This window comes from Leopardus geoffroyi, chromosome A2, assembly GCF_018350155.1.
Source record: "Leopardus geoffroyi isolate Oge1 chromosome A2, O.geoffroyi_Oge1_pat1.0, whole genome shotgun sequence".
NCBI classification, from domain to species: Eukaryota; Metazoa; Chordata; class Mammalia; order Carnivora; family Felidae; genus Leopardus; species Leopardus geoffroyi.
The window spans coordinates 14,098,834-14,122,616 of record NC_059331.1 but is presented as its reverse complement, the minus strand read 5'-3'; the positions used below and the strand labels follow the sequence as shown (position 1 = coordinate 14,122,616).

The 23,783-nt window shown below is 57.7% G+C and overlaps 2 protein-coding genes across 2 annotated transcripts; one reads left to right on the top strand and one right to left on the bottom strand.

Annotated features, from left to right (window-relative positions):
- Nucleotides 1-49: 49 nt before the first annotated feature.
- DDX49 (DEAD-box helicase 49) lies at nucleotides 50-7,199 on the bottom strand. The gene is made up of 13 exons (XM_045496737.1): nucleotides 7,033-7,199; nucleotides 5,841-5,964; nucleotides 4,765-4,850; nucleotides 4,554-4,675; nucleotides 4,037-4,224; nucleotides 3,753-3,893; nucleotides 2,940-3,015; nucleotides 2,613-2,689; nucleotides 2,355-2,452; nucleotides 1,642-1,716; nucleotides 822-910; nucleotides 669-740; nucleotides 50-581 (listed from the first exon to the last, which is right to left on the bottom strand). The coding sequence occupies exons 1-13, from the start codon at nucleotides 7,145-7,147 to the stop codon at nucleotides 393-395; spliced, it is 1,452 nt and encodes a 483-aa protein (XP_045352693.1). The 5' UTR covers nucleotides 7,148-7,199; the 3' UTR covers nucleotides 50-392.
- Nucleotides 7,200-7,475: 276 nt separating this feature from the next.
- COPE (COPI coat complex subunit epsilon) lies at nucleotides 7,476-23,215 on the top strand. The gene is made up of 10 exons (XM_045496741.1): nucleotides 7,476-7,659; nucleotides 13,072-13,134; nucleotides 14,262-14,362; nucleotides 16,647-16,799; nucleotides 18,051-18,104; nucleotides 18,514-18,595; nucleotides 19,491-19,646; nucleotides 21,687-21,755; nucleotides 22,805-22,879; nucleotides 23,016-23,215. Exons 1-10 carry the CDS (start codon nucleotides 7,534-7,536, stop codon nucleotides 23,061-23,063), a joined length of 927 nt encoding a protein of 308 aa, XP_045352697.1. The 5' UTR covers nucleotides 7,476-7,533; the 3' UTR covers nucleotides 23,064-23,215.
- Nucleotides 23,216-23,783: the final 568 nt, after the last annotated feature.

Below are 23,783 nucleotides of genomic sequence, written 5' to 3'. Positions count from 1 at the left end.
GCAGCTGAACCCTCCTCCCCTGCCCCCACTCCCACAGAGTCGGATGGGGAAGTGGAGAGACCCATTTATTTAGTGACTCGTACAATCAACACATCTTGGCTTCGGGGGCCCATGGCAATCCCCACCCCCTGCTGAGGTGACCTTGAAGCCGGGTCACTGTGTGTGGAGTTGAGCTCAACTTTGTAGCTGGTATTCTTTCCTCCTCTGCAGCCTGGCTCTTGGCAGAGGCTCTGAGAAGGGGCCGCAGGGCGGGAAGGGCCGTGCGGTGCACCACGCGGGTGTCCATGGGTTCCAACGACAGGGACAGAGCAGGTCCGGGGGAGGGGAGGACCCCTCTGACCCTTGGTTCCATGAAGGAATCCCAGGCTGGCCAGGCGGGGGCCACACAGGGCTCAGGACTGGTCCTGGGTGGGTGCTGGGGCCGAGTGGCCTTCAGGGGGCGCTCTGGGTGGACGCCCCCTGCGGCCCGCCCCGCCACCCTTCTGCCGCTGCAGCACCCGCTCCACCTTCTCCTTGAAGCGCCGGTTCTTCTGCTTGATCTTGGCCAGCTCAGCCTTCCGTTTGGCCTCCAGGTCAGGGTCCTGGCATGGGGAACACCGGGAGGTGGCTGAGCTGGGCAGTCGGCCTCCTGGAAACCCTCCCCCTCCCCCTGCCAGCTCAGCCCTCACCTTCCCCTCCAGGATCAGCTGCTTCCGCTTGTTGATCTCCTTCTTTTCATCAAAGTTGGCCGCCTCCAGTTTCTGGCGGGTGGGAAGGAGAGGCCGTCACGGGGGCCCTTGTCTCGAAGGGCGCCCCTGGGCCCCAAGGCCTCCGATACTCACAATCTCACACTCCCTCCGCACCACATTGACCTGCGTAAGGATCTGCAGCACCTTGGCCTCCTCCACCGAGAACTCCTCCAGCTTCTTCTCTGTAGGGGCGGGAGAGGGCAGACATGACAGGGGGAGGGATTCTGGCTTTGGAGTGAGCTCCTCATGCAGTGGGGCATGCAAGACTAGGTCATGTCAGATAAGGGTCAGGCGAGCAGGAGTGGGGATTGTAGACCAAAGGAAGATCGGCAGACTGTTCTTTTTTGTTGTCAGCAGCATTAGGAATTTGACTGGAAGTATTTTCTTTAAAAACACTGTCCTTTAGGAGTGCCTGCCTGGCTGGCTCGGTCGGAAGAGTGCGCGACTCCTGATCTTGGGGGTCCTGAGTTTGAGCCTCACGTTGGGTGTAGATGTGACTTAAACACTGTCCTCTAAAGGGCAGAGATTTCTGAGTTTTAGGACAGTCTGTGCAGTGATTATAGATTTCTTGGTCTGCGCTACAAATTAAATCGTCCCGGTGGGGGAAGAGGGGTGGTGTTAAACACATCCAGACCCTGTGCCTGGGGCCTCCGACTCATCCACAGGGACCATCCATGCACCCCAGTCTGGGAAGCCTAAGTCCCTTCCCACCGGATGTGGCTTTCAGCTGCTGAGGACCACTGTGGGAAGCTTCTGTTTTGATAACTGGGCTAAAAGCCTTCATTTGGGATTGCATAGAAAGGAAAGTGCCGTTTAAGCCTGCTCACGTGAGCAGCTTAGCAGGTGTCTGAGGGGGTGAGTGGGCATCTTGCCCAGAGGCACCCGCCTCCCCCACTCCCATCCTTCTACTCACTGATCTGCTCCTCGATGGCATGTACCAGGTGGATGTCATACTGCGTCACCAGTGTGATGGCCTGTCCTTGCCGCCCTGCAAGGACGTGCCATAGTTACCTGCTGCATGCTAGGGGCCAACAAAGACAAGTTCTGGCCACTAGGCAGCTCAGGGCTCCTCTTGATGGGAACAGAGTTAAGAGCTTGGTGAGCTGGTGAGGGCAAGTCCATCCCAGAGGAGACAGCAGGAGAGGCAGCTCTCCTGTCAGGCTGGCTTTACACGGGGGCCGGTGATATGGCCGACTTCCCTCTGGGGCGTGGCTACCAGGGAGTTATGTCGGCAATAAGCCTCGACGGGCCTTGGCCCAGATCTGTGCACGCTAGTTTCTCTATTCCTCATTTCTGTGAGGGTGACTGGTGCTAGAACAGCACTGACAGCTGATGAGGCCTGTGACCTTTGGAGCAGCATTCGTGTTACCTGTCGTTTGAGGAGGAAGTGGGCCCAGAGAGCTGATATGACCTGCCCAGGACCACAAGACAGGGGAGAATCTCGTAAGCCAGAGCACTCCCTGCCTTTGCTTTTGAAAGGATGATTCCTCCAACTTTTAAGCACTGCCTCTCACCTGCGGGCTATATCCCCACATCTTCTCCCACCAGCCCGTGACTTTGGTTTCTTATGGTGCGGGCAGGTTGGAAGGACAGTTGTCCAAGGGCCACCCCGCCCCGTCCACTTACCTGCACGGGCTGTCCGCCCGACGCGGTGTATATAGATCTTCGGGAGCCCAGGGGTGTTGTGGTTGATAACCACTTGCACTGTGGGAATGTCCAGGCCCCTGTCCACATGTGGAAACCAAGATGGGGACTCACCCAAGGTCACACAGCTGTGAAGTTGGGGCTGCCCCAGTTCTTGCCCAAGGTCAGCCCTCTCTCTGGTCCCTCTGTGGGGGTGTCACTGGGCCCGCACATGGGAAGGAAGACCCTGGGGCCACTCACCGGGAGGCCACGTCTGTTGCAATCAGGATCCTATAGATGCTGGACTTGAATTTGGCCAGGGCAGCAAAGCGTTCTTTCTGGTGCCAAGTTGGGGAGAGAACTGGGGGTCAGGCAGCATCTCAGCAAGCGTTTGAGGACTTACTGTGTGAGGCCTGGGACAGGGTGGAGTCTAGGACAGTCCCACCCTCACAGGGCTCACCCAGGAAGGGTGGCAGGAAGTATTCTAGGCAGAAGGAAGAGCCTGGGCAAAGGCCCTGAGGCTGGGACGAGTCTCCAGGGCAAGGCTGGGGGTGGGGTGGGGGTCTCGGGGGCGGCCTGATCCCACACCTGTTTCATCATGGAATGCAGAGCCACGGTGGGGAAGTTGAATTTACGCAGCATCATGCACAGGATCTGGCAGGTCCTGGTGGGAAAGACACGGTCAGCCCCTGCAGAGCCAGGGCCTCGGGAAGGCACTCTTGCCCCGGCACCCCCAGACCACAAGTAGGTGACCCTGCACGGCTGGTAAAAGAGAAGCCGGGGTGAGGGGTATCCTGCCTGCTGACGTCCCCTCTGCCGACCCCTTCCCTGGCCTAAACCAATGAGAGCCAGCCCTACATCCAGACTTTTCTGGTAGCCAATACATTCTTGGAGGGCAGCAGCCAATTAGGAGGTCTCCTCGATGTCATGTAGACTGCGTGATCTACTCTGGCTCATGCTTGAATAGCCTACAGCCTCCTGACAATCTCCCCGGGAGCTTCGAAGGATTCTGAAGGCCTCTGTGACTGTAGAGAGGACAGCCCTGGGTACTGGAGCTGATATGCCAGGCCTTAGTGACAGCGCTAGACACAGAGAAGAGGCTGCTCCAAGGCCTTCCCAGCTGCTGCAGGGGTTTTCCGGGGAGGGCCAGAGGCCCCTACACCTTTTGGTTAAGAGCAGGTCTGAGGAGCCCTAAATCCTGGCTCCACCTTCACGAGGGGAGATCTCGGCAAACTGCTTGACCTCTCTGGGCCTCCTTGAGCAAATCCTCTGAAATCTCTGGTCTGGGCAGAGGCCCTGGAGTGCCAAGACGGGCTGTGTGCCTCATACCTCTCGGGCCTTCAGAAAGAGCTATGGGAGGAGATCTGGGGGGAGGAGAGGGGTAGACCTGCCCATGCTCACTTGCACGTGTTGGTAAAGATGATGATGGACCAGTCCTCGTGCTCATCCTGGAAGTTCTGAATCAGGTGGACCAGATAGGCATCCTTGACCTTCTCGGGCACCAACAGGTAGCGCTGGTCCAGCTGTTCCACCGTACGCACCCTGGGGATGGGTGGACTCAGTTTCCCCTACTGCCGAATGGAGCCAACGCCCCACACCATCCGTGGGCAATAACCTCTGCTGAGTGTGACCCCCAACCCTATGCCTTGCCTGCCCTGCCCCCTGGAACCTGGCTGTGGACTCACGGGGCCTGAGCCTCCCAGAAGAAGGGCTGGTTGGTGGCCAGACCCTGAAGCTCTCTGAGCGTGTCAGTCAGCGTGGCGCTGAAGAGCAGCGTCTGTCTGCGAGTGGGCACGGCTGCCAGGATGGTCTCCAGGTCCGCAGTGAAGTCGGTGCAGCCCTGTTCCAACAGCCGGTCGGCCTCATCCATCACCTGCAGCACAGGCGGCGGGGGGCAGGGAGTAGTGGATCTGGGGTGAGGGCACCGGCCAGGGCCTGATCACGTGCCCAGCCTGGCCTGCCTCCCACACGCCTCCTGCCCAGCCTTGGACGGGGGCCCTGAAACATTCTCCCTCCGGTTCTCAGACATCTGCACCCTCAACCATCTCAGCTCCTCAGAGAGGCCCTGTCCCCAACCACCCTGGCTAGTCCCCTTCTTGTTGATCCCTCAGCTGTCCTAATCACCCCATTCCTAATGCTCTACTGGATGGCCTGTGAGACACATGTCCTAAATGGATGAATCAGTGCCCCAGACCGACTCACCAGGAAGCGGATCTTCTTGATGCTGAAAGTGTTGGAGCTACGGAGGTGGTCAGCCAGGCGCCCTGGTGTGGCGATGACCACATGTGGCTTCCGGGACAGCTCTAGGGCCTGGGCCACCATGTCTGCAGGTGGAATATGAGAGGTGGGTCTGGGCAGGGGGGTCTGAGGCTGCAGGGGTCCCCTACCCAGAGCCTCCCTGGGCCCCCTGTACCCATGCCGCCGACAATGATGCAGTCTTTCAGGCCCAAAGGCTTCCCCAGGACCCGGAACTGCTCTGCAATCTGGTAGGCCAGCTCCCTGTGGATGTGAAGGGGCCAGGCTGGGTTAGATGGGGGTTCTGTGCCTGCTTCCCATTCCCATGTGTATGTCTCAGACCTCCCAACTGGTCCTCCCCTGCTCACACACCCACCATAGCTCCCAGCGCCCTTGGGATAAAGGCTCGGAAAGTGTACGCTGGAACCCTGTTGTGGACCCTGCCCTCTCACCAAGCTGAGACCCACAACACCCCATGGCCCTTCTCCCTCCTGTCCCACCCAAACTGGCCTCTCCTCTTCAGCAGTGGCCTCGACACCACCGTCACCAAAGCCTGAAACCTAAGCGTCAGTCCCCTCTTCCCTGGGACTGGTCAATGTCCAAGTCCCCTCCTCTCTACCCCATCTCTGCCCAGGCCTCTCCCTGGCCCACGTGCCCACTTCCTATCCTCCATCTTGCCCTGTTCTGCTCACATACCCATAGAATTGATTCTAACTCTCTTCCTGGCACTCTGGGCTTGTCTCAAGTTGTCTCTCATAGGCCGACTTGCTCCCTGCCTCTCTCACACCTCTGCACAAATGCACTAGAGCAGTTCCCTCTGCCTATAGAATATCCTTCCCCAAACTTGTCCCTTTAAGGCACCCCATGAATGAAGTCTTCCTCCACTGTCCCTTCCCCAGGCCACACCCTCACAGCATGCAGTGCCTACCTCTCCTACAGACTGTTACAGGACTTACCAAGTCAGCTTCCATATTTGTTGGCCCAAGAACAGGAGATGTGTGTATATCCTAGGCTGTAAGACTATTGATAGCTCCTGTCCAGCCACTTGCTGTGAGACAAGCCCTGTACTCAGCACTCTTCCTTGTTAAGGATAAGGATAACACTTATCCTTGTTAATTCTGTACCTCCCGTGAGAGGCGGGCATGATTTCTGTCTCCATTTTAAACACAGGGAAAGCACGCTAAAACAGGTAAATGTGCTGGTCCAAGAGAACACAGATGGTTAACTCACCCAGGAAGCCTGTGGGGTGCTCACCTGGTGGGTGTCAGGACAAGGCAGAAGATGCCATAGGGATCCTCAGACAGCTTCTGCAAGATGGGCAGGACAAATGCTGCTGTCTTGCCACTGCCTGTCTTGGCACAGCCCAAGCAGTCTCGACCTGGGTAGAGAGCGAACTGGCATTAACACACCCCAGGTGTAGACAAATGTTCCATCGGGCAGAGTTTGCAATAGTCAATGTTTAATGAGCAGTTACCGTGTACCCATACTGGCCCATGCCATTTACATCCTAGGCATCCTGACAAATCCTAGGAGGGTGAGACTATTACTGTTCTCATTGAATAGAAAGGGAAAACGAGTCTCAGCAATGTGCCCAGGACACACAGCCAGTGAGTAGCAGGCTGGACTGGAATCTACATCCACCTGACCTAAGATGCCACGATCTCATTTTGACCCCCTCACAGAGCATCTGAGTTTGGGGAAACCTGAATGCCCTCATCCAATTTGCATCCTAAGGCCCCCTACTTATTCCTTCATTTTTGTTTATTTAATCCCTCCACTCGTCACTTCCTAAGGTTTCCTTTTTTTTTTTTTTTTTTTTTCGTTTTTTTATTTATTTTTTTGAGACAGAGAGAGACAGAGCATGAACGGGGGAGGGGCAGAGAGAGAGGGAGACACAGAATCGGAAGCAGGCTCCAGGCTCTGAGCCATCAGCCCAGAGCCCGACGCGGGGCTCGAACTCACGGACCGCGAGATCGTGACCTGGCTGAAGTCGGACGCTCAACCGACTGAGCCACCCAGGCGCCCCCCTAAGGTTTCCTAAGGGCATCTCTTTAATGGCAAACTGGGTTGGGCCGTGAGAGTGGGGAGCAGAGTATTCACCGGACCAGAGTTCTGCATTTACTAGCAATCTTGACAACCTCAGAGTCCATTTGTAAAATTAACATGGTAGCGCAACCAAATTTTCCCAGCAGTATCGATTCATCCTGTGCTCTGAGGTCACGAAAGTTTCTGAGATTACATCACTTGTGTATGGACACACAGGGAGTGAACTGTGCAGCCCGAACGCCAACACCGTCCAGTCTACCTTTGGGATCCAAGCTCGCCGGTAACTACGTCCAAGCTTATCCCTCCACTCGCGGAACTGGAGCGAGCAAAGGCTGCGAGAAGGAAAGGGAGCCGATAGGAGTGGGGAGGTTTCCTGGGGAAGAGGCGGGGCCACACTCACCCTCCAGGATGGCGGGGATGCAGCCGAGCTGTACAGGCGTGGGTTGCTTCAAACCCAGCTGCCGACATTGTTCCACGAGCCACGATGACAGCCCCAGCGAAGCGAAGCCGGCCATCCTCCCCGCCAGCTCCGGGTGAACCACTCGCGTGAGCTGCGCTTTCCGGCGCGAACCGATGACGTCACGGAAACCTTATAGTTTATTGGATAGTCTGCCGCGTGGTCCCACCCCCTCTAGCTCACTCTGCCATTCCCAGCCTCCACCACATGCTTACTATGTTTCCCGGAGTCCCACTGGCTCGTGCGATCAAGTCAAACTACAATTCCCGAGATGCCCTGCGGATCGCACGTGCGACTCCCGTCCTTTAACCCCCGTTTAAGTCTCCCATTGGCTCATTTCCAGGCCGGAACGAGTAAACTCCATTTCCCAGAGCGCTTTGCAGCGAATCCCTGCTTCCGTCCGACGTGTCCCTCCGGAAGGGGAACGACTGGGACCACAGCGATATGGCGCCTCCGGCTCCGGTCTCGGCCTCTGGCGGCTCCGGGGAAGTGGACGAGCTGTTCGACGTGAAGAATGCCTTCTACATTGGCAGCTACCAGCAGTGCATTAACGAGGCTCAGCGGGTGAAGGTGCGGCCGCTTGGAGGCGAGGGGAAGGTGGCGGCGAAAGCCGCTTCCTGGTGGCCACTGGTCGCGCCCTGATTTTAAAAATCTTCCTTCTTCTCGCGGCATCCCCCCCCCCCCCCCGCCCCACGCCACGTATCTCTTCAGAGCGCTGTGAGAAATTACCCTTTTCTTATGACAAAACTCAAAGCCGTGACAGTTTGTGATACTTCTCACTCCGAGAGCTTGCTCTGCGCCATGGAAGGCATTTGAGTAAGGGAGGCGTTTGTACTACTGTAATAATAATAACAGTAGTAGTAATTTTCATTTGGGGAGGGCCCACGTGTGCCACCATACCCTCGTTACTCGTGAAGCAGGGACTGTTGTTTGTTGTCATTTTGGAAGGCTAGCACCGCCGCTCGAGAGAGAAATGTTTTCCCCGACTTTGCCTGCCCCACCAGCCTGGTTATATCTCCCCGTACTTGCCCATTCATTCTTTCATTCCTCATTGAGCTTCCCAATGGGTCCAGGCGGTGTATTCGTGCTGGGCTCAAAGCAGTGACAAAACTCCGAGGTCTCTTGGAAAGCTCAGGCTCCCAAGGGGGACAGTGACTGAGCAAATAAACGAGAAGTCAGGGGGTGGTGTGATGGATAGTGATGGGAATGAGGTTGGCCTTTTGAGAGCTAGAAAATAGCCTTGTCAGGCGGGGCCCAGCCTGACAGGTCCTTTAGCAGGAACTTTTAGGGAGGGACACGGACGTTACAGACACTTTGAGAGTGAACCGTTGGCGAATCTTTAAGAGCAGTGAACTTGACAGGGTCATGCCTGCCCTCATGTGTTAACCGTAAAAAGAAAACTCATCTATTTTACAAGCAAAATGAGTTTATTGGGGATTAAGGGAGAATTGCAATTTGGGACATGTAACCTATGGTAAAACCGTAAGCATGTCCAGAGATCAAAGGAGAGGACTGCTTTTTCACAGAGGAAAGGGGGGAGTTGAGAGGGGCTGTTATAAACAGAAAATCCTTTGGAGTAAACTGGGAGCTTGAAGTGTAGTGGCTTTTCATTGCCTGAGTTGTGACAGTCTCTTCTTGGCTAGGCAGTTACCCCGGGAGGAGATCTTTTGTTCTCCTGTGGGGGTACTAAAGTGTAGTCTTTTTGGGGGGAATCATGGTACCTCTCTTTTGCTGGGGTCTGCTTTTGACTTGGAATGTCAGGGCTTGAGAGCGCCCCCTTCTGGCCTCTTGGTTCTATTTTCTTTCTTTTCTTTTCTTTTTTTTTTTTTAATTTTTTTTTTCAACGTTTTTATTTATTTTTGGGACAGAGAGAGACAGAGCATGAACGGGGGAGGGGCAGAGAGAGAGGGAGACACAGAATCGGAAACAGGCTCCAGGCTCTGAGCCATCAGCCCAGAGCCCGACGCGGGGCTCGAACTCACGGACCGCGAGATCGTGACCTGGCTGAAGTCGGACGCTTGACCGACTGCGCCACCCAGGCGCCCCCCTTGGTTCTATTTTCAACGGATTTTTTTTTTTTTTTTAGCTTGTGCATGGCCTAGTGTTCCAAAGAGATTAAACAAGTAAAGAAGTGAGTGAATATGTAATAACAGCTTGAGCGCTTAAGGGGGCAAGGTGAGGTAGAGAGTGCTGAGCGAAGGGCGCCTGGCTGACTCAGTCAGAAGAACATGCAACTCTTGATCTCAGAGTTCTGAGTTCAAGCCCCACGTTGGGTGTAGAGATGATTTAAAAATATATATATAAACTTAAAAAAAAAACCTACATACACCTCTCTTAAGAAAAAAAACAAAACAGTGCTGAGTTGGAAAATGGTGGGGAGGAGGCTGCTCCAGGTGGGAGTGGTCCGGTAAGCCCCTGGTGGCCTGTCAGCCTCACTGACTGTCATTTGAACCTGAGACTTAACCTTGAGAAGCATCTAACCCCCTAAATTGCGGCAAAGGTGCTGAGGCAGAGATGAGTGCCGTGTAGTCAAAGCATAAAAGGCCGGTGTAGCAGAAGTGGGGTGAGCGAGGGGGAGGGTGGAGAATGAAGTGGGCAGGGGGACAGGAAGGGCCTTGGGAGCCACAGTTGGGGTTTGGATTTTATTCTGAAGGTGTGGGAGGCCTTTGGCGCACCAAGCAAAGGGATGGCAGAGCTCTTCACTGAGGCCGCCGGAGGCTTGGGAGGAATTTGGACTTTGAAGGAGGGAAGGCTTCCTTTCTCCTGCTTCCGACCGTTGACCTCTGACGGTATACCTGGTTTCCTTGACAATCATCTGTATGACGGGGATAACGCCTGAAATGGACTTCAGGAAGCTGTTACATGTGAAATAACACTTGTTTGATTATATTCATTTTTTGATGTTGCCATGATGAATGGCCACAAAGGCTTGCAACAAAACAAATGCATTATCTCTCGGTTGGTTTCTGCAGGTGGGAAGTTCTCCATGGCTTGCACCAGGCTAAAATCAAGGTGTTGGCCAGGCTCTGTCTTTCCTGGAGGTCCTAGGGGAGCATATGCTTTCAGACTCATTCAGGTTGCTAGCTCTGAGCCCCGGGGTCAGCCTTAGTTCACAGAGGCTCCTCTCCAGTCCTCAACCTTGCATGTGGTCTCTCCACGTCAGAACCAGCCACAGAATCCTTCTCACACTTGGGCTCGCTTGGATTTCTCCTGCTGCTGCATTATTTCTGTCTATTCTCTGCTATTAAAGTTCTTGCCATTAAGATTCTGTGATTAGGCTGGGCCCTCCCCCGTAACCCGGGATACTCTTCCCATTTTAGGGTCCATAACCTTTGTGAGGTCCCTTTTGTGACATGTAAGCTGTTCACAGATTCCAGGGCCTGGTACGGACTTCGCTGGGCCGGGGCCGGGGGGTGGGAGTGCCCCTTATTCGGCTCACCACCACAGTTGTGTGCCCGCCTCCTCGCTGGGTAGTATAGACGCTAAGAAGACTGAGACAGACCCGTGCTCAGCCTCTGGCCCTGTTACGACTCTCTGCAGCCAGGGCTGAGTCACTGTACCTCTCTGCGCCTGTTTCCCTGTCTGTCCAATGGGAACGATGACACCTGTCTCACTAGGGTCACTGTGAAATTCAGTGTCACACTCATGCTCTGCTGTCTGGCTCCTCTCATACGTCTGTTCTGCTTACATCACAGCAATACGTTCTTTTGAGTCTTCTCCTCTCATAACGTGCAAACTCTCCGTCGCTGCTGAAAGGGAGGACCAGTGTGACCTCCTGTACTAAGGGAATGACTGAAAACAAGAGGTGACGGTCACTGCGGGTGGAGGCAGGCCGCAGCCCAGCCTCTGAGCCAGGGAGCCGCTTCCTTTTTGGGGATGTGGGAAACACGCACTGGCCCGAAACTATGACATTCTCCCTGATGCATCCAGAATGGGAATACTGTCCCCACTGGGCCATTTGGTGTGGTCCATGGGCCACCTAAACCCTCTTGGGCAGCCTATGCTGAGTTGGACGGTATCCCCCAAAAGATATGTTCACCCAGAACCTGTGAATGTGACTCATTTGGGAAAAAGATCATGGCAGGTATAATTCCATAAAGGATCTCTAGATGAGATCATCTGGGATTTAGGATAAGCCTTTGATGGGAGCAGGTTCCTGCTGACACCTTGACTTTGAACTTCTAGCCTCCAGGACCTTGAGAGAATAATTGTGTTATTTCAGGCCACCCAGTTTATGGCAGTTCATTACAGTGACCCCAAGCTCTGCCAGCTCTGAGGTGGCCCCAGGTAGAACACGTGGTGGGTCACTGTCCTTATAGATGTAGTGATTAGATGTAGTGCTGCGTCGCCATTAAGACTTTCCCTTATCTGTCAGACATTCCTTTTGTTTGTTCGTTCGTTTGTTTTAATAAAGCTTATTTGTGTTTGAGAGAGAGAGAGCAGGGGAGGAACAGAGAGAGAGGGAGAGAAAGATCCCAAGCAGGCTGTGTGCCATTACCACAGAGCCCAACGCAGGGCTCGGACCCACGAACTGTGAGATCGTGACCTGAGCTGAAATTGAGGGTTGGACACTTAACCGGCTGAGCCACCCAGGTGCCCCGTCAGACATTTATTTTTTATTTTTTATTTTTGTTAATGTTTATTTTTGAGAGACAGAGACAGAGCATGAGCGGGGGAGGGGCAGAGAGAGAGGGAGACACAGAATCCGAAGCAGGCTCCGGGCTCTGAGCCGTCAGCACAGAGCCCGACGCGGGGCTCAAACCCACGAACCCGTGAGATCATAACCTGAACCGAGGTCTGAATGCTTAACCAGCTGAGCCACCCAGATGCTCCTCTGTCAGACATTTCTTAAGTGCCTGCAAGATAATAGGTACTGCCCAGGTGTTGGGGACAGAGCAGTGAAGACAGCCTCAAGAAGCTGAAGGTCCAGTGTGACCATACTGACAGTAGCCCCCACCCCATCACTGGCCCCCCGATGGCACTCATCCTCAGGCCTGGCTGCGCCTCTGAGCCATCTGGGAGTGGTGAGCGGCCACTCGAGCTGGCCATCACTGATGGGTGTGGGCCTCCTGGCTTTGTTCTCAGGTCATTCTGACGAGCTATCCCCAAGCAGGAAACGGCTGAGAAGCCTTTGTTCAGAAAGATGCCATTTTTTTTTTCTTTAGACCTGGAGGTCTGCCCAGCCCTCCGCACACGGCTTCTGCCCAAGTCCTGTGAGCCTTCTTCTTTTCCTGGCTCTGGTCGGCCTCCCCATAACTTCGTCGCCTGGTTGGGGACACAGTCCCAGAGTGACCACTGTGTGATGTCACCTCCCCAGCTCTGCGGTAGTGGGGCTGAGGGGCATGGCCCAGGCTGGACACCGATGTCACTGCACCAGGAAGCCCAGCTGAGCTCTCCTAGAGAGGCCCTCTGAGTGAAGCAAACCTTTGTTTCTTCTCTTTTGCGTGTTTAAAGAGGGTTTTGGGACAAAAACAAGACAGGAACATGCCCCATAGAAATATTTGCTACAAAAAAATAAAGTCCCCTTTGCACATCTCCTGGGTCTCATCAGTTCTACAGAATCACCCATCCACCTCTGGATGGGAACCCTCGTGGGCCTGTTGTCTCTACTTTTACAAACCCAGGCACTAGGGCCTTTCCCCCCAACATCTTGGACCACGTGTACCATCGAGCAACTTCTGTCTCAATCTGCTGCACCCTGGGAGCCCCTGTCGGTATGAGTGGCCATGCGTCCCGAGGTTAAAGGTGTGGGCTCCACCCTGGCCCCTTGCTGTGCAGCGGGAGTGGGTGCTCCACTTTCCCTCACCTGGACGAACAGGGGTGAGGATTGAGCCCCTTCCTGGGGTGGTGGTCGTGTGGGACAAGATCAGGGCTGGGACTCAGGCCTGGAATCCACTGGAGACGCTGCCTGCTCTTGGCCTCTACTGAAGACCTGTCTGGCACCCAACTCCCAAGTGTCCTGACCTGCCTCTGTTTCCTCAGCCATCAAGCCCAGGGAGAGACGTGGAAAGGGATGTCTTTCTGTACAGAGCATACCTTGCACAGGTGAGCACAGGCCGTGACCTCCGATGTCCCTGGGACAGGAGAGGAACAGAGTCCTGGGGGGAGGGGGAGGTGTGGCAGACAGAGGATGGCAGGGGCAGTTGCTGTGGCCTCCACAAGTAGGTGGCCATTTCCCAAGGTTATAGGCTCACCAGGCCGGGGGGCCAGGGTAGTGATTTCTCCCTTTTCTTTCTTTTTTTTTTTTTTTCTGTTACATAATCAGATTTCATTTGTTCGGTACAGCTTCGGGTTTGCGGAATAATCAAGTAGATAGTAAAGAGAATCCCACATGCCCACCCCCACCCCAAGGCCCACAGGCAGCCAGCCTCCCTTGTCCCTTGCCCCCCTGCCTTGCATTGTGGCACATGGCTTCACAGCTGCCTCTACCTCACATCAGGCCTTCAGTGGTTTCCTGGTTCTGTTCATATCTTTCCCTCTGTGGAGTGTTCTGGGGCCTGATGGGACCTCCGCCCTCCTGTTGGCCAAGACCCCCCCTACCCCCTGACCTTGAGGGTGAACGGTGTGGCCCCCAGCAGAGCGGCTGCCCCGGTGTACCTTGGAATCTCCCTGGGATGTAGACCTGCATTTAAAAAAAAAACAAAAAAAAAACACCTCTATGTGGACGCAAAAACATTAAAACTACCTGGAAAGGAGTGTGGTGAAAAATGGACCCCTGACTCCAGTTCCCCTCCCAGCAGTGATCATCACCACCAGTTCTGAGTGTCAGCAGGGAGAGGTATATGTCCCAGTTTATAGAAGTGCATGCCCAGACCCCCTGCCCCTGGGCGACGCGTTTCCCGCCCCCCGCCCAGAGCTGGCAGGGCCCTCACCCTGTCACCTCAGCACCGGGGGCTGGACAGTGAGCAGCCGGGGTCTTTGGCTAGAGTGGTGGGCATTGTGGCCTGACAGGTGCCACGGGACACTGTATTGGCTCCAAGCAGGTGCTGTGGCAGGGCCAGCACCTGGTAGGCTAAGGGGTCCCTGGGGGTGGTGGGTGCTGGTTCCAGGTGTTGGGGCTCTGCCAGGGTGATGCTAGAGCCCTGAAAAGCTCTCATGTGTTCCTGGGGACTGAGGTGTCGACCCCGCAGGGAGAGCGGGCCAAGCTGATGGTGTGCTTGTCTTCACTGCAGAGGAAGTACGGTGTGGTCCTAGACGAGATCAAGCCCTCCTCAGCCCCCGAGCTCCAGGCCGTGCGCATGTTCGCTGAGTACCTGGCCAACGACAGCCAGAGGTGAGGATGGGGGGGGGGGGTTGGGGGCGTCTCTCCTCACCTCCCTGAACCTCAGTGAAAGCACATTCCTACCCCGCTTGGGCATTTGCCTGAGCCATTCCGTCCGTTGCTGGCAGGATGCTTGCCCAGGTGCTTGGGTCTGCCCCTGCCTCGGCTCTGCAGGGGGGAGCCGTGTGGCCCCGCCTCTCCCTTGCGTGGAGCACCAGCATGACATGGCTCCTCTGCACTTCTGTTCCCCGCCCCCCGGGGAATCGTTGGTTTTGAGGCCCCCTCGGATCAGGAAGGTAAAGTGCTCCCCAGGGGGCGCCTGAGATAGGGCAGCAGCCTAGCCCATGACATGGAGACGCTCTGCTCTGTGGGTCTTCCCCTGCCCCATTGCCCGGCCCCGAGACCACCACCACCCTGGAGCATCCCGCATAGCGGCAAGGAGCTTCAGAGAAGGGCTTTTCCCAACCTCTGCCCGATGGAACTTCTTAGCCAGGACCTGATTATGACCTTGTTGATGACCATGCTACTCTCATAGGCCCGAGTCTTTGGGTCCCCGGCATGGGTGAGACCATCTGCTGTGACCCCCGCCACTGCTCTTACAGAAGACAGCGTTCTGTGTCTCGCGTTCTGATTGGGCTCCTTCGCCCTTGAAGCGCGAGGCTCAGGGGGATTTACTTGTCGGCAGTGACCGCCGAACGGGGGCCCCCGGGTTCTGACCCCCGGAACCCGTGAATGGAGCATCATGGGAAATGAGTTCTTTGCAAATAGAACTAGTCGAGGATCTTGAGAGCATCCTGGATATGGGGTGGACCCTGAATCCAGGGACTGGTGTCCTCATAAGAGACCGGAGAGAAGATGGAGAAGATACAGAAGAGAAGGCCATGTGAAGATGGAGGTAGAAGCCAAGGGATGCCAAGGACGGTGGGCAGCCAGCTGCAGCCAGGAGAGAGGCCCGGGATGGATTTGCCCTCAGAGGCCTCAGAGGGAACCGTCCCTGCCCACACCTGGCTATCGGACTTCTTCCTTCCAGAACTGTGAGAGTCCGTCTCTGTTGTCTTCATCCCCCCGGCTTGTGGTGCTTTGTGACGGCAGCCCCAGGACAGCAAGACAGGCGGCTCCCTGAGGCTATCCTGTCTCCCTCCGCACCTCATGAGCCGGGATGACAGGCGCCATTCTCCTTTCAGAAGAGGAGGGGACTCTGGGACCCTGTCGGAGCAGGGCCTCAGGAAGAGTGGTTCAGGCTGCGTTCATCCTGGCAGCGCAAACTGCTGCCCCTTAGCCCAGCAAGCAGGCTGTGGAGAAAGCACCAGAACCTGTAGGTTAACAATGGTTTGTCAGGGTAACAGCGTCAGGACACTGACGTCACAGTAACAGCACGCAGCATGTCTCCTCTCGGTGCCGCAAACCAGGCAGGAAACTTCACGCGGTGGCCTTGAGGGCTCCACACCAACTCTGTGTTGCACCCGGTATGCGGTTCAGGTGTGCAGAGCGGGACATAGTCTCTGATTTGAAATCATGTGTCTGTCGGGCACCTGGCATGTCACCATCTCCAGGGGCCCTCAGACACAGATCCTTGACCAGTAGCCCCCCCGCAGCCCGCGTGACACGCACACATTTGCGGAGATCCCGTGGACCCTGGACAGCAGCTTTTGTCCGACAGCGACTCGGGGCCTGGCCCTTGCTTCCCTTCTCTTGTCCACTGCTCAGCGTCCTTTTGAAACGAGGGGTCTTGACTGTTTTCTGTAAGCAGATCATGGCTCGGGTGTCCTGTGGCCTGTGGGGGAACTGGCTGATCCTCGGCTGAGCCTTGACCCCAGCCCGGCCCCCAGTCCGGCATGTTGCCCACCTGCCAAGTGCAGCCGGCCTCACTGAGGAGGCAGCGACGTCACTGGTGTGAGATTCGTCTGTGTCGCTTCCAGTCTCCATGAAGCCACCTCTGGCGAGTCAGCCTGTCCCTCCACGTCCAGGGGTGGTGTGGACACTACAGCCCCCCAACTCTGAGGGCCAGGAGAGCCGTAGGCTCTGGCGGTCATTTGTGCTGCTTTGTGGACATGGCCCGTCCCGCAGCACATCCCCTCACCAGGCCTGAAACCACCCAGCCTCGGTTTCTGTGTGAGGGTGAGAAGTGCCTTGTGGGAAGGCGGTGAAGCTGGCACCCAGTGGGTCGCCGGAGACACTTGCAGCTCTTGTGTTCCCCTGGGGGCCTGACTCCGCCTCTCTGGACCCATCTGCTCCTGCGGGGGCTGAGGCTGCTGCCCACCCCTGCCTGCAGGCCCTAAACAGCCTTGTGTTATAGGGACTCGATTGTTGCCGAGCTGGACCGGGAGATGAGCAGGAGCGTGGATGTGACCAACACCACCTTCTTGCTGATGGCCGCCTCCATCTACTTCCATGACCAGAACCCGGATGCAGCCCTGCGTGCCCTGCACCAGGGGGACAGCCTCGAGTGGTGAGTGTCCACCCTGTCCCCGGGGGAAGGCCTGGAGGCCTGAGCGGCCCCTCCGGGCTCCAGGCGACTCGAGGCCTCGTTGGCGTTGTCATGGGAACGGTGGGGGGCTGCCCTGAGAGACTGGTGGGGCCCAGGCTTCCCATTCAGGCAGCAGCTCCCGTTCTCGGTCCAGGAGACACTCCTTTCTGCACGACTGGACTGCTGTTCCCAAGGACACGGCTCCTGGGACTGGAAACCCTCTGTCCCCGATGGCAGAGTAGAAAGCACCTTTGTTTCTGCCTGTGGTTTCTATACCCCCACCCCCACATGAAGCCTTTGTGTTCTTGGGCCCTGGGCCCTGGCCTTTCCTTGCCCTCCCCAGGTTCCCCCAGGCCCTCCCCTGAGGCTGGCCCACCGTTCGGGGCACTCCAGGGCTGGGGTGCTGAAGCCCCTTGCAGCGCGCAGCCGCCCCCACCCCCCACCCCCCCGCCCCGGGGGTGACTCTGGGCCAGCATCGCGTCCAGGCCGCTGTGTCCAGGGCTCTGGCCCAGAGGGAGCAACAACCGTCCTCTGTAAACTCTGCTGCCTGCTGTCCCTCTGTTGGTTGGTCCCCACACATTCATTTTGTATCTGTTTACATCCCCCGTCAGTCCAGAAAGGGATTCACGGTGGCTTAGAAGTAGGTCTGGCGCACGCAGACTCCTGCAGAGGCTGAGCTGGCTGTTGGGTCACGAGCTGGTGGGAAAAGGTGGGAACAAGTGTCTACGTAGGTCATCAGTGGGCACAGCTGTCAGGCAGAGGGAAGCCGTGGGTGCAGGAACGGAGGGGGTAAGAGCCGCCCCCCCCGCAGCACCTTTGTGACCGAACTCACCCCCTGCTCTGGGGGCCGACCCTGCGCTTGGCTGCTCAGCTTGCTCTCTGGGCTCCTGGCATCTGGCAGTTGTCAGTGTCGCCTTTACACCAGGAGTGGGATGCGGACATGGCGTCTAGCCTCAGGATAGTCAGAGCCGGACACCTTGGGACCCGGCGAGAGCTCCAGCCCCGAGCGGACTCAGTGGTGAAATGTGGGAGCCAGGGCCCCAGGAAGCGGTGAGAGGCTTGGCCCATTGCAGTGTCTGGGTCTGAGTCCGGTTCTGCCCAGCGTCGCCCTCTGCGAGGCAGGGCCGGTGGCCTGAGCTCTCCTAGGAATGTTCCTGGAGGTGGCGCCCACACAGAGTGAGCCCCGCGGTAGCGTGGCAAGGGTGCCTCCTGACTGCCCGCTGTGTCCCGCAGCATGGCCATGACCGTGCAGATCCTGCTGAAGCTGGACCGCCTGGACCTCGCCCGGTAAGCCTCTGTTTGGCCCCACCTGGGGCTCTTAGGGCTGTCTGAGCAGCGGGCCAGGCCACATCGGGACCCCGTGCTCTCGAGAAACCAGGCCTCCGCCTGCTGGGGATGCTTAGCATGGAGACCCTCCCTGCGCCCTTCCCGAGGCCCAGAGTATTAGTGCTGTGATCGCTTCTCCTAGTACTGTCATCTACTTGCCCACCCCTGCAGGATGTTGCCTGGGACGAGGGGTGGTGCTGTCCATGCCTCAGTTTCCTTATGTGACGTGGGAAGTGGGATCTGCAGAGTTCGGGTGGGCTTCACAAGTATGCGGTGGGGGCTGTCGGGCCAGAGCCGGGAGCCAGCACCAGTGTGTGCCTCACGAGCAAGCGGTGCGGGGGGCTCCCTCCCACCCTTCCTGTGTCCCCAGGAAGGAGCTGAAGAAAATGCAGGACCAGGACGAGGATGCTACCCTCACCCAGCTGGCTACGGCATGGGTCAATCTGGCTGTGGTGAGCCCCTGGGCCGTGCTGGAGGATCGGGGGGAGCATCAGAGAGCTGGGAGGTATCCCCTGCCTGCAGTGCTGGCCGCTCCCGTGGGGAGAATGCCGGTGTGGGGTTCTGCGGACACATCGGATCTCCGCTTCCTTCGGAGCCAGGGCCCATCCCCCAGGAGAGCCCCCCACCCCTTGCACATTTCATTTCCCACTTTGTTCATCCCAACCCCATTCCCGGCTCCTCCTAGCTGAGTGGCTTAGCCAGAGCCAGAGCGGATGAGCTGGGAGGCTCCGGAACCAGACCTGGTGTACTGACTGGGCCACCCTGGCAGCGTGGCCTCCTCATGGGGCTGACCCGGGTCTTGGCTCCTGCTCAGCTTGCTCTCTGGGCTTTTGGCATTGGGCAGTTGCCGGTGTCCCCCTCCTACCTTCCCCTCCACCCAGCCCCTCCCTCCCTCCCGCATGTCTGCCCCCATCTCTTGGCAATGGCCTCTTTTCAGGCTTTTGGCGCTGGGCTTCCTTTCTCTGAGCCATTTTTGTATGGGTTTCTTAAAATGTGTTCCCCATCCTCGTGCGCCTGCACTGCCCTTGGGGGCCTGAGGCCTCACCCAGGCCGCTTTCCAACATCTGTCCAGTTCAGTAGGGTGAACCCTGCCCACTCTTTGTGCCAGCTTGGTGGTGTTTCCACAGGCACATCTTGGTCTCAGGCTCCCCCGCGAAAGTGCTGCTGCGTCTTTCACAGGCAGACAGAACCTGAGTGGTTGGGGTCAGGACTGCCGGTGACAGAGAGGGGCCGCCCGTACCGGGATCACCTCGGCGAAGTGCCGGCATCCTGCTCTAGGAGGGAGCGGGCAGCGGTCGGGCCGGGAGGCAGGGTGACGAGCCAGTGGTGTTGGAACTGTCCCTGCAGGGTGGTGACAAGCTGCAGGATGCCTACTACATCTTCCAGGAGATGGCTGACAAGTGCTCATCCACCCTGCTGCTGCTCAACGGGCAGGCGGCCTGCCACATGGCCCAGGGCCGCTGGGAGGCCGCCGAAGGCGTGCTGCAGGAGGCACTGGACAAGGTACATCGGGCCCAGCCCACGCCCCGGCTCCTGGTGCAGGCGGCGCGGGGCTCGGGCTTTCGGAGGCACACCGGGCAGAGGGAGACCCCGGGGGCCTGTGCTGTGTTCCCGTGGGTTTGTATTTTAATGCCAGGTCAGCTAAAAATTGGGATCGCAACTGAAAACGTTGATTCTCTTTTCTCTCGGAAATGCGAGGGATCCCATCAGCTTGGGCTTCCGCTGGCTTGAGTGGAGCAAACGTTCTCTCTGTCACCTTGACTACCTGGTCTGGGGGCCTCGACGTGATTGTCACCTGAGCCTGTACTTGAAAGAGACACCTGCCGTTTATCACCAAGGGGAGAGAAGGCCGCAGACTGGGAGACGTTGCCTGGCCTGTCCTCGTCTAGAAGAGGGACCAAGGGCACTGTCCTCTCAGGGTAGCCCCAGCTGTCTTCTCCCAACCAGTATCGGAGGTCGTGTGTTGTTTTTATAATCAGTAGAAACATCAATTTTTTTTTTCCATTTTTGGAAAAAATTTTCTTTTTAATTAAAAAATTTGTTCATGTTTATTTTTGAGAGGGAGACAGAGTGTGAGTAGAGAGAGGGAGACACAGGAGCTGTCAGCACAGAGCCCAAGGCGGGGCTCGAACTCACAAACCGTGAGATCATGACCTGAGCTGAAGTCGGCCGCTCAACCGACTGAGCCGCCCAGGCGCCCCTGGAAAACATTTCTTGATATAACGAGAAATGGACACCGGTAGGAGGCCTTCTCTCCTTTATCTCTGGGAGGAGCTGAGTTACCATCAGAAGGCTGTGTGCAGATCAGGGACGGGCGTCAGGTGCTCCTCGGGCCGCACATGCGGAGCTCCCGGCCCCGCACCCTGCCCTGTGCCTGCGCGGGTCCCCACGCCTCCTTCACAGGGTCTGACTATAGCTGGACTTCTGTATGCAGTTAGGGCTAGTCAGGAAGGCCTGGCCTGGTGGGGCGTCTCTGCCCCAGAAGGAGAGGGCAGTAGGGTCCCCAGTCAAATGACACCCATCTGTCCTCGTTCTCTGAGACACCAGCTGGGCTGGCTTGCTGCCCCATGGCCCTGACCCCCTGATGGCCGTAGGTCTTCCATGGCATCACTCATCCCTGTGCCTGTGGGCCACCCCATGCTTCTGATCGTTTTCCCCATTCCTTCTGGAATGTTGCTCCTGTGAGCTCGTGTCGTCGTCCCCCATTAGAGCAGCGAGGCGACTAAGGCCGGGAGAAGGGGAGTTTCTCCAAAGAAGGGCAGCCACGGAGTGGAGCCCGGTCTGTGCGGGAGGCTGGGGTCCTCGAGCCCACAGCACTGTGTGTCCGAGTTGCCGTGTCTCTGCTCCATGTGCCCCTCAGGGCTCCCTGCGGTGTCCCTGCCTCAGAGCCACCAAGGGCTCTGTCCGGGGTTCCTGGCCAAGGGGGTCCTGGGCCAGTTCCCAGGGTTCCCTCTGCCTTGGAGCCCAGCGTGGGCGGGTGGGGTGAGGTCAGCCGCTTGGATGTTCTGGTAATTTTCCCGGCAGCTTCTTGCCGAGGCCCCTGGAGAGCAGGAGGCACGGGTGGGGTCTGCCCCAGGTCTTAGACCTCATTTTTACAGCAAGAGGGACAGCTTGGCTCTGAGGGTGTGGACGCTGTCTTGGCCTGGGCTCTGTTACTTTGAGATTGGTATGGTAAACACACCCGTTCCACAAGCAATAAGCCGTGGGGCTCTGTCCCATCCTAGTCTGCAAGATGAGACAGCAGGCGCAGGGGGGAAGCCGCTGTTTCAGGGAGGTAGGGAGGGGCTGGGGCTCCCTCGCCACCATGCTGCCTCCTAGGCAGAAAGGAGGGCCTCGAGGTCACTGCCTTTTAGGGTGGCCAGTGGGCACACTTTGGGTCTTGCAGCACCCCCTGCCCCGCCTCTGAGGGTGTGACCTTGTGTGGGTCGCGTCTTCACCCTGGGACAGTGGAAGGCATCCTTCTGCCTCATATGGGGCCAGGCCGGCTGAGTTGGAGGCCTGGGGGAGCTGACCCTGCTCACCTGGTGTCCCCCATGTTTGCAGGACAGTGGCCACCCGGAGACACTGATCAACCTCATCGTCCTGTCACAGCACCTGGGCAAGCCCCCTGAGGTAGGACCTTCCGTGGCAGGGGATGTTTTCTGGCCCCCGCGGTGACATCCTGAAGTGAGCAGGGCTCTGTGATGTGGCCCCCGCTCCAGATGAAGCTCGGGATCTCGGGCAGAAACCCATTCCTTTGGAGGGGGTCACTTGCCATCAGCCTGAGGGTCCCTGGGAAATTGGTGTTGGTGGTGCCCCCCTTGGGTCGTACCTTGGCCAGGGTTATAGGGCCGCTGCTCCCATGGGCCCTACAAACTAGTGGGCTGTGGCTCAGAGGGTGAGCCGAGCTGGGACCCCCACCTGTGCCACCTCTGGGTGGGGGGTGGGCGAAAGAACAGAGGGAAGGGGCCCAGGGGAACAATCCCTGTGAGCCCACCTTGTTGGAGGGCAGGGAGGGTGGGAGGGCTGACTGGCCCAGTTGGCCAGGGGCCCTCCCAGGGTTTCCTGTCAGTCACCCATCCCTTGTGGAAGGGCCCCCAGAGCTAGGGCAGTGCAGCACAGACAGGACGACTCTCACTCACCCCAGAAATAGCATGGACCCCTGGTCTCGGGAAGACAGATGCCCCCGCCCTGTGCAGTCAGGGCTAGGCCCAGGGAGGTGGGGTGAGACTGGGGGCAAGGGGTCTGCCTAGGGTCCAGGTTCCATTACCAAGATCTCTGGGGTTTCTCTGTACTGTGTGCCCAGAACAAACCCACCTCCCTCCTAACCCTGTCCCGCCTGACCTGCCCTGTGCTCCTCCTGGCCCTCCGCCCTCTTCTGGGGCCTGGGTCCCTGGTCCCTTCCAGTCTCCTCATCCAGAACTCTGTGGCACATCCTCCAGCTGTGTGCTAAGCCTGGGCTCTGTGCCAGGCGCTGTTCCAGGTGGTCCCCCCGCCCCCTCCCCGCCCCTGATGGTCCTCTGCCAGCCTGATTTCAGGGTGGGGTGATAGAGGTAATGGGAGACCACGGCTCTTGCTTGGTGTCAGCTGGGAGGTCCCCACCCCACCCCTCCCCTTGCCCTGTGTGTGAGAGCCACTTGGGGGGCCCCTAAGCACCTAACCTCGCCTCACCTCTCCTGCAGGTGACAAACCGCTACCTGTCCCAGCTGAAGGATGCACACAGGTCCCACCCTTTCATCAAGGAGTACCAGGCCAAGGTGAGCCCAAGCTGGCGGTGTGTCCCAGATCCCCAGACCCCCTCAGGCTGGGCCAGGGAAGGCCCGTGACTGGGGTCCCAACTCGTGTTCTCTCTGTTTCTCTCTCTGCGCCCATCATTCACAATCCGCGTTGAAGGAGAATGACTTTGACCGGCTGGTGCTGCAGTACGCTCCCAGCGCCTGAGGCTGGCCCCAGACGCGGTTCCCGGGCCGTGGCACAGCGAGGCCAGGCATCGCGCCCGCCCTGCTGGGCACCCATCCTCGTGTTCTCTCACGTTTTCTGGCCAGAAACTTAGCCTGGCCCCATTTTGTCAATAAATGTCTCCACCACAGGTATACCCCCCCGATCCATGTTTGCTCTGGCCACTTTGGGAGGGACGTGTGGGAACCATGGCTCGAAAGGGACGGTCTTGGGCACTGTCACCCAGGGTTTTTCCTGGGAGGGGAGCCCTGGAGACCAGGGTCTGCGAGCAGCAGGTGCATACCCCTTGAACAGCCACCTATGATGCTGAGCTACAAGTGGCACAGCCGTGTCTCCCAAGCTCACTTGGCATCCAGGGAAACTGAGGTACAGGGCGGTCACAGCCATTACGAGGGGCATCTGGGCTCAAAACCAGTATCCCGGCGTCGTCTGTAGGTGGTGAGGGAGGTAGGAAGTGCCCCGGCCTCAATTCAGCCACATGGGGAGGGTATGTGCAGGCAGCAAATACCTCCCCCCCCCCCACAACCCCACCCAACCATCTGCTGCCCTGTGGGGAGTCCTCAGCCGGGACTGAGACCTGCTGCTGCTGGGGCTGTGGGCGTGGGAGGGCACAGTGGCTGAGGCACCGAGCTCTCTACCTGGAGAGAGAAATCCATGGTGAGCACCCTTCCATAAGAGAAAGCCAGGGAGGGGCGCCTGGGT

Coding starts and splice junctions, on each gene's coding strand:
- DDX49 (XM_045496737.1), bottom strand. CDS start 7,147: ATGGCCGGCTTCGCTTCGCTGGGGCTGTCATCGTGGCTCGTGGAACAA. Junction 4,225..4,553: donor TCAAGAAGATCCGCTTCCTG/GTGAGTCGGTCT, acceptor CCTGTGCTGCAG/GTGATGGATGAGGCCGACCG. Junction 3,894..4,036: donor TTCTGGGAGGCTCAGGCCCC/GTGAGTCCACAG, acceptor ACCCATCCCCAG/GGTGCGTACGGTGGAACAGC.
- COPE (XM_045496741.1), top strand. CDS start 7,534: ATGGCGCCTCCGGCTCCGGTCTCGGCCTCTGGCGGCTCCGGGGAAGTG. Junction 16,800..18,050: donor CAGGGGGACAGCCTCGAGTG/GTGAGTGTCCAC, acceptor TGTGTCCCGCAG/CATGGCCATGACCGTGCAGA. Junction 18,105..18,513: donor GACCGCCTGGACCTCGCCCG/GTAAGCCTCTGT, acceptor CTGTGTCCCCAG/GAAGGAGCTGAAGAAAATGC.